General features: G+C 38.0%; 1 protein-coding gene and 1 long non-coding RNA gene across 2 annotated transcripts; one reads left to right on the top strand and one right to left on the bottom strand.

Moving 5' to 3' along the window:
- Window positions 1–199: 199 nt before the first annotated feature.
- Window positions 200–5,577, bottom strand: LOC137942730 (uncharacterized). Its single transcript, XR_011110585.1, has 5 exons — window positions 5,094–5,577; window positions 4,608–4,726; window positions 4,264–4,416; window positions 3,919–3,997; window positions 200–441 (listed from the first exon to the last, which is right to left on the bottom strand). It is a non-coding gene; the product is annotated as an uncharacterized lncRNA (long non-coding RNA).
- Window positions 5,578–5,871: 294 nt separating this feature from the next.
- LOC137942409 (adenosylhomocysteinase 2-like) lies at window positions 5,872–8,017 on the top strand. The gene is made up of 3 exons (XM_068788040.1): window positions 5,872–6,636; window positions 6,899–7,435; window positions 7,524–8,017. Exons 1-3 carry the CDS (start codon window positions 5,926–5,928, stop codon window positions 7,731–7,733), a joined length of 1,458 nt encoding a protein of 485 aa, XP_068644141.1. The 5' UTR covers window positions 5,872–5,925; the 3' UTR covers window positions 7,734–8,017.
- The last annotated feature ends 587 nt before the right edge of the window (window positions 8,018–8,604 follow it).

The raw sequence follows: 8,604 nt of genomic DNA, 5'->3' as shown, positions 1-8,604 counted from the left end.
AAATGAAAAAAAAGAGAGAACTTCAAAGAGAAAATTAAAACACAACTCTTGTATTGGTTATCAAGCTGAATTTAAGTCAAATCTGAAAGTCCTTGTAAAGAAGCTCTATCCAAATTTGAGATGAGAGAGCAGTAATTAAAAACCTAAAAAAAAAAGTTCATGTGTAGCTCTGCTATATCCTTGTTGAGAAGATCTATCAAACCAACAAAAAAAGAAGCTTAAAAATCAAATCAAAAGAAAAAAAATCATTAGCAAACTCCAATCATTAAACAAAATCCCAGATAGAAAATAGATACACTTAATCCAAATATGTGAGAGAATAGAATTATTTCCTATCAAAGCTTAAAAAATTAGATATCAGAAGCACCATAGGATGGAACTCCACTTCCCGAACGCTATAACACACATGGTTAAAAGTGCACGAGGATCTTAATGCTGCACCTAGTGAAACAAAAAAAGAAAAAAAAAATCTTATAATAGAAACAAACAAAGAAAAAAGCAAGTCCAGTTCAACATAAAAAAAGAAACTTCTAAACAATCATACTTTTTAAAAAAAACTGATGAGTCTAATTTGTAAGTGAAACTATTACAAACAACAAATATTCAACACTATATGAGCATATAAAAATTAGAACTATTAATGCATAAATAGAAAGATCAAACCATCATTCTTTCATATTCTTATCACATCTATTCCAAATCCTGTTGAAAATCCCATCACGTGACCACCCTTTCTGTCATGTTGCCTTATACTGCCATTGTTTTCATTATTTAATGATAATAACACATTTATTCCTTGCATTTTCAAGAGCACGAAGAAACTAATAGCATACTTGGATTTACTTCTTTGAGCTTAAATCTTAAAAAGCAACAAAGAAAGCTAAGTAAACTTAGTTGGAAAACATCTTTCAAGAAATACTAACCACAAAGTGTCTGCATCTATGAAACCTATATTTGAATAGTTCAGATTTTTGCAATTTCTCCACTTTATTCTTGTTGAAGAGCCAATATAGAAGAGTCTTACATGATTCTTATAGTAAGAAGTCTCACAAAGCCAAAATTAATATTGTGGAGTCTTACATAAGTCTTCACAAGAGGAAGTCTCATAGAAGAGTCTCAGTTAAAGGTGTTTTAGTTATATTAGTATTTTATTTATATTCAGTTGTTCAATTGTTCTAAAATTTTTCTTTAAGTATTTGACTTTGGGTGTAACTAAGACAAGGATAATTTAGTTGTAATTAGATTCTACATGTTTCCTCTATTATAAATAGAGGCTCATTGTACTCAATTACAAGTCAATGAAATATTTATCTTTTCCATAAATTCAACATGGTATCAAAGCAGGTTCTGTTAGTTGACCGTATTAAATTCAATATGGTATCAGAGTAGGTTCTGTGAGTTGACTCGATCAACCCACAAAGATAATATGATCATTTTCTGATCTATCATCTCTAGTAGTTTAGGATTTTATTCTATTTTCTTTTTTTTTTCTTGTCCCAGTGCTCATTGTTTCCTTGGTGTTCGCACCACCATACTGAACTTTTCATATTACAAATTATATATTGATAGAAAGATTTTCAAGTACACTTTCCAACACAAAAAGAAGTTTGGCAATCAGATTTTTCTACAAAAAGAAATCGATATTTGAAGCAGCAAATATTAGACTGCAAGAGAAGTTCGAGTAGTAGCAAAAAATTTCAACTTTCAAGGCATTTTATGTCATAAAAAACGAGACTTTATATGGAGAATTATATGTCAAAAGATAGATCTTTGTGTCTATTTTCTTACCTATTAAACCAATTCTCAATCTGAGTTTTCTAGAGGGAAATATCAATATCGGAAGAGTCAATAATCATGCTGGCCAAAGAAGAAAGAACACTCAGTTTGGACAGATTACAGAGTCCGAACTCTATTAGATTCTTTCTCTCAAAAGAAATATATTTTATGACGAAATATTATCCTTGAATGAAAGGTATAAAAGTTTAGTTTCAAAGGGAAAAAATTTAATGCCGATCTGGTCTATAAGTAAAAAAATATTCACATTGGAGTCGACAACCATCAAACTAACGAACGAAGAAAATAAAGAAGTCAAAACAGATTCAAGAACTCTAGTTTCTTATGAAACAAACGGTTTGTGATTCTGATCTATATTGTGGGAGATATTGATATCAAAAGTACTAAAGGTCAACTTAGCCGAAAATCTCTCATTTTTCCTATTTTGTCTCCTAGTATCTCTCCATGCATTGGCGTGAATTGAGTTTTCTTTGCTCCTAGAATCCTAATTTTTTAGCCCAAATTTTCATCTAATCAGAGTGTTTTGGTCATAATTAATCACTCCATGATATGCTCGTTCAAGGTATGCAATCTTGCTTCGATGTTGTTTGGTTGTGTATCTTACACATCTTCAACTTGTGATCACCCCCCCCCCCCCCCCCCACAAAGAAAGAAGTTATACTTAGTCAAATTTATTAAGTTCTATAGGTATAGTCTCCCCTAATTTAAAATAAAAATAAAAAATCATATTGTAGATTCATTTGGAAATATAAGTGTTATACAGTTGCCTCCTTCTGGTTAAAGTTGTTTCGTTTAGTATTTCTTCAGTTTATCTTCTTGTGTTTTTATTACTTCAGAGTAATGTCTAGAGCCACTATCTAAAAAGTATAGGAGTCTGTCCAATATCCAACTTAATTCAAGTCTTTTAATTTTCACCTAAGAGGTGATTTGTGTTTGAGTTACCCTTAAAAAGTTAGTAGTAACTTTGTTAGGCCCTAAAGTTGGGTCATTTTTTTGCCTTTAAAATTGAGTGGAGTGTGTTTCAAACTATGACTATTTTTACTGGTGATGGTGCCTTGTCGTATGGCTAGGAGTGATTTTCTTCTCCCACATTGTGTTTTGTCCAAGTTGGGTCTCTATATTCTTTTTATCCTTAACTTGAGGGGGAGAAGTAGAAAAAGAAGTACAAGAAAGAGGTATTTTATTTTGTTCCACATATTGTGGTAATTTTTGTGTGACCAAAATATTCAAGAAAGGGGGAGAACAAAGGATGAAGATTTAAGATCTATGAAAAAGTTTTAGCCAATGAAGATTGAAGACCAAAATTCCTTTTCATTGCAAGCTGAAGTTATAAACTCCAACTTGAAGAGGGGTGTTAAAGAAAATATGGAGGAGTCTTACATAATTCTCACAACAAAAAGTTTCACAGAGCCAGAATTAATATGGTGGAGTTTTTCAGGAGTCTCGCAAGAGGGGGTCTCATAGAAGAGTCTCAATTAAATAGAGGGAGTTTTAGTTATGTTAATTTTTTATTTATGTTCAGTTGTTCAATTGTTTAAAGACTTATTTTTAAGTATTTGACTTTGGGTGTAACTGGGACAATGGTAGTTTAGTTGTAATTGGATTTTACTTATTTCCTCTATTATAAATAGAGGTCAATTGTACTCAAATTACATCAAGTAAGTAAAGTTTTTCTCTTTTTTAGAAATTCAACAATTTTAATAATGTAATTAAGAGTTAAATAAACAAACATAGGGAAGATATATATGTCAACAACCAAAACAAAGATGTCTTTATATCGTTTTTTAAAAGGACGCACGAGAGTCTCAACTTATTTTAAGGGAAAGGAGACCTCACCTCCATGAGAGAAAAACTGAAAAGCGAGGAAGAGATGAGCAAGAAAAATGTACAGGTAACAACTCAAAGCCCCCAAATTACCTCCACTCGAGATTATACCATCCATGTGTTGATACAAAGAGACCACTTATATGGGGGGGGGGGGGGGGGGGGGGGGGGGGGATGCAAGAAGCATGAAAGTAAAATTCCAAGATAAAGAAGAGAAAGAACCCATGAAAATTCCCAAACCCAATATATTTCACACCCTCTTTGTCCTCAAAAAAGATATCAGATAGATTGAATTCTTACCTTAGATGAACCAAGATGGCTTCCATCATTGCTTCCTTTCACTGAATCTAAAGTAGACCTCACCTCCATGAGAGAAAAACTGAAAAGAGAGGAAGAGATGAGCAAGAAAAATTTACAGGTAACAACTGAAAACCCCAAACATCCACTCAAGATTATACCACCAATGTGTTGATACAAAAAGACCACTTTTAGGAAAAAAAATGTAAAAAGCAAGAAAGTATATTCCAAGATAAAAAAGAGAAGGAACTCACAAAAAAATAAAAGTCACAACGCATGAAAATTCCTAAACCCTTTATATTTTACACCCTCTTCATCCTCGAAAAAGATATCAGGTCGAATTCTTACCTTATATTCTCTTGAAGTCAAGCGAGTTATCTATTTGGATGGTTTTTGTTCATCAGATGCTCGCTCCTTTCAGGGCCATTGATAGCAATTGGCAAGATTCCCATTTGCATCTGAACAAACTCAGTTGATTTTTTGCCGTTTTGCCCTCTTTCTCTATGAGTCAAAAGATGTACGGGCAAAATGGAAATATAATATAAAAAACTCATAACTGGTTGAAAAGGATTCGAGAATTTTTTTAGAAGAAAATTGTCATTTACTGTTCTTTGCTTCCATCTTATTTAGCTTCATCATCTTTAAAATTAGGCAAGTGAGAATAGAAGAAAGCACATTCCCAAGTGAAGCACCTGAGATGATTTATTCCCGAGCTTTTCTTTCTCTCTTCACTAAATTTGTGCTGTTGTAAGAAAATCCTTCTTCATTCAAACCTTCAAACAACTGTAGAATTGTGAAGAAAAGGCCTTTCCTGGCAGAACAAACAAAAGAAGCTTATTAAATAGCAATTCCACATAGATAAACCTCAGTTAGGTTAAGGCACTAGGAATCGAAGACAAACAGCAACTCGTGCTTCTTTACGTCTTGGAGGTAGTTCGAACTTCAAATATAATGTAAACCAAGGAAAAGTGGGAGCTTTTTCCTCTCTTTTCTTTTCTCTCAGAGAGTTCATTCCTCTGTTTTTTTTTTTTTTCCAACTGAGAGAGGGTAGACATTGAACGTGTGAAATTCTAAAATGGTTTCGTATCTTTAAACCTGTCTAAGACGGTGAGGAATCTTAACCAAGATGGGGGAAAACGTTCTTCAGCCTCAAAATAGATAACAGATCAAATTCTTGCCTTAGATCAACCAAGATGACTTCGACCATTACTTCCTTTCACTGAAGTTTTACCCCTCTCCTCCATTTGGGTATCCAAATTTCCCGAACATAGATGTAAAGTTTCACCCAATTTTTCTCCCTCCTCGACACACATGTTCTCTGCAACTCAAAAAGATAAAAAGCACAATGCGAAAGAACAAATGATGGAGAGGAAAATTGAAAAAAGAAGATCACAGATTTTGAGAATATCTAAAAAATATCATTATGGCAAAAATAAAGAATAAACAGACGATAAGAAGAGAACGACGAAGAGAACACACGTAGAGCAGGAGGCTCGCCATGGAACTGAAAGTCTGAAACAAAAGAAAGAAGACAAAAATTCCTGTTTTCCGATTTGATCTTTTAGATTCACTCCCTGATTTCTCTCCCCATCTTGGTCAGGGAATTCCGATTTTCTCTCCCGATTTTGACTGAAAACGTAGTCTCTCCCGGTTTTCTCTCAACTCCGGCCCGTTTGTTTAAAAAGTTTGAAGGGGTAAGAGGAGTATATAATAGTATTTTATTCGAAAATTACGTTTTATCTGATTTATTAAGCATTAAGTAATTAAAAAATAAGTGACTAACGAACCACCTGACCCACGACCAATGGGTTCCACTCTCGACGGATCGGGCGAAGACGAAAACCAAAGCGAGCACCGAATCAACGTCGCAAAACTAACCCCGCAAATTAAGCGTTTTATTTGGCTATAAATAAATACTACGCGTCTCCCTCCCGAATCTCTGCAACTGCAACTCTCCTCCCCTCTCCACCCTCGTCCCATCTTCGCATCGACACAGCCTCAGCAGTCGCCATGTCGCTTCTCGTCGATAAAACCTCCTCCGGCCGGGAATTCAAAGTCAAGGACATGTCGCAGGCGGACTTCGGCCGCCTCGAGATCGATCTCGCAGAGGTCGAGATGCCTGGTCTCATGGCCTGCCGTACTGAATTTGGCTCCCAACAACCCTTCGCCGGCGCACGAATCACCGGTTCCCTTCACATGACCATCCAAACCGCGGTCCTTATTGAGACTCTAACGGCCCTCGGTGCCGAGGTTCGCTGGTGCTCCTGCAACATCTTCTCCACTCAGGACCACGCCGCCGCCGCTATCGCAAGGGACTCCGCCGCTGTCTTTGCCTGGAAGGGCGAGACCCTCCAGGAATACTGGTGGTGCACGGAGCGCGCCCTCGACTGGGGCCCCACTGGTGGTCCGGATCTCATCGTCGACGATGGCGGTGATGCCACTCTTCTCATTCACGAGGGTGTGAAGGCCGAGGAGGAGTATGCCAAGTCCGGCAAGTTCCCCGATCCCACCGCGACTGATAACCCTGAGTTTCAGATCGTACTAACTATTATCCGCGACGGGTTGAGCACGGATCCCAAGAGGTTCCACAAGATGAAAGAAAGATTGGTTGGTGTTTCCGAGGAAACCACCACCGGTGTCAAGAGGCTTTATCAAATGCAGGTGGCCGGTACACTGCTTTTCCCGGCCATCAACGTTAATGACTCTGTCACTAAGAGCAAGGTACTCAGATCTATCCATCCTACCAACCTCTATTTCCTTTAGAGTTTAAAGTTTCTATAACTTTGCGAAATTTCTACTGTCAACATTTAATCACATTACCTGTTCTAGTTATGGTTCTTCTCATTTCAACTTTTTTTTTTTCTCTCCTTCGCATTTTCTTCTGCTGCATTTTCTCTTGTGGGCTTTACTATGCTGGTATGATTGGAATGCGTTATAGATTTTCTTTTGATCTTTAGTTTCTACTATGGTTTTTCTTCTGCAGTTTGATAACCTGTATGGATGCCGCCACTCCCTCCCAGATGGTCTGATGAGAGCTACTGATGTCATGATTGCGGGCAAGGTTGCTGTTGTCTGTGGCTATGGAGATGTTGGCAAGGGATGTGCTTCTGCGCTCAAGCAGGCTGGAGCCCGTGTTATCGTCACAGAGATCGATCCCATCTGTGCTCTGCAAGCCCTAATGGAGGGTATCCCTGTTCTCACCCTTGAGGATGTTCTTGGCGAGGCTGATATCTTTGTTACAACCACAGGCAACAAGGATATTATCATGGTTTCTGACATGCGGAAGATGAAGAACAATGCCATTGTCTGCAACATCGGACATTTCGACAATGAGATCGACATGCATGGTCTTGAGACATTCCCCGATGTGAAGAGGATCGTCATCAAGCCGCAGACAGACCGTTGGGTATTCCCTGACACCAACTCCGGTGTCATTGTGCTTGCCGAGGGTCGTCTCATGAATCTGGGATGTGCTACTGGTCACCCCAGCTTCGTCATGTCCTGCTCCTTCACCAACCAGGTAAAATAAATTTCTGCTGCCATTCACAATTCACAATTTCTCCTCCCATCCTGCAACAGTTCTGAAATGGTTTCAATAATTTGTGCAGGTGATTGCTCAGCTTGAGCTCTGGAACGAGAAGGAATCAGGCAAGTATGAGAAGAAGGTGTATGTGTTGCCAAAGCACTTGGATGAGAAGGTGGCCGCACTTCACCTGGGCAAACTTGGTGCCAAACTAACGAAGCTCACGCCTGAACAGTCTGAGTACATTAGTCTGCCCGTGGAAGGTCCTTACAAGCCTGCTCACTACAGGTATTGAAGAGAAGGGTGATATATCTCAATCCGGAAGAAGACAATGCCAGAGAATTTTGTTTCAGTTTCTGTTTCCTTCCAGCATTAGAGGGGAATGTGTAGTTTTGATTGATGGTGGGTACTTGGGATCAAGTGGGTTTTAATAAGGAGTCGATCCCAAGGCATCTAGTTTAGTAGGTTAAGAGCGAGAAAAATATTTCTCTGTGCATCTCTTGCTGAGAGAGAGGTTTTCTGTTCGGCAGTCGTAATTGTTTAAGAAAAATGTTTTTGCAATGAAGGGTAAATGTTTCGACTTGGTTCTCATAGCTTTGGTTTGCCATAATATTCATTCAAGAGCCTTTCCAAGCTTAAAAAAATTCCCAGAAAATTTTAAATCGCTAGCAAAAATCAACTTCTGCCTCTGAGAAAACCTTCTCCATGGAGGGAAGGGATCTTCCTCACTCATGTAACTAGTGCTAGCTTCGGTATCCCCTTAGGCATGACCAACTCCCACATTGTGACGGATGGTGTGTACAAGGCCCAAGAATGAATTCACCATCGTATAGCTAATTGGTGACTAGTAGTGATTCAACCTGCAATCCAAATTGAAGTCAGGTTTTTTTGAGAAAAAAAATTCAAATTTTCATTTATTTTGAAAAGATTTTCTCTGCATAGGATACGGTGGTCAGTGGGTATACTGGTATCACATGAGTATCGTTCCAGTTTTGGGTTTTCTCAGACCGCCGGAAACCGCTAAAAGTTTGGTGGTTTGTTTCAAGATTTCAGCCGGTGCAGCACGGAATATATTTTCAGAATAGATTCTGACTGAATTTTAATATCAGAAGCATGTCAGACGCTTCAGCGCCGACGCTTCTGTATACATTTCTCTCTTGCCTCGT

The sequence above is a fragment of the Aristolochia californica genome, unplaced genomic scaffold (genome assembly GCF_029961685.1).
Source record: "Aristolochia californica isolate CCGP_79_NKW_82.1479 unplaced genomic scaffold, dmAriCali1.0.hap1 SCAF_10, whole genome shotgun sequence".
Classification (NCBI taxonomy): Eukaryota; Viridiplantae; Streptophyta; class Magnoliopsida; order Piperales; family Aristolochiaceae; genus Aristolochia; species Aristolochia californica.
Note: the sequence above shows the minus strand (reverse complement) of the source record. Positions and strands in the feature narration are given on the sequence as shown.

What these genes read in the sequence shown, in the direction of transcription:
- LOC137942409 (XM_068788040.1), top strand. Translation starts at nt 5,926, where the DNA reads ATGTCGCTTCTCGTCGATAAAACCTCCTCCGGCCGGGAATTCAAAGTC. An exon ending in ACTCTGTCACTAAGAGCAAG is followed by an intron (nt 6,637 to 6,898) that starts GTACTCAGATCT and finishes TTTCTTCTGCAG; the next exon opens with TTTGATAACCTGTATGGATG. An exon ending in CCTGCTCCTTCACCAACCAG is followed by an intron (nt 7,436 to 7,523) that starts GTAAAATAAATT and finishes TAATTTGTGCAG; the next exon opens with GTGATTGCTCAGCTTGAGCT.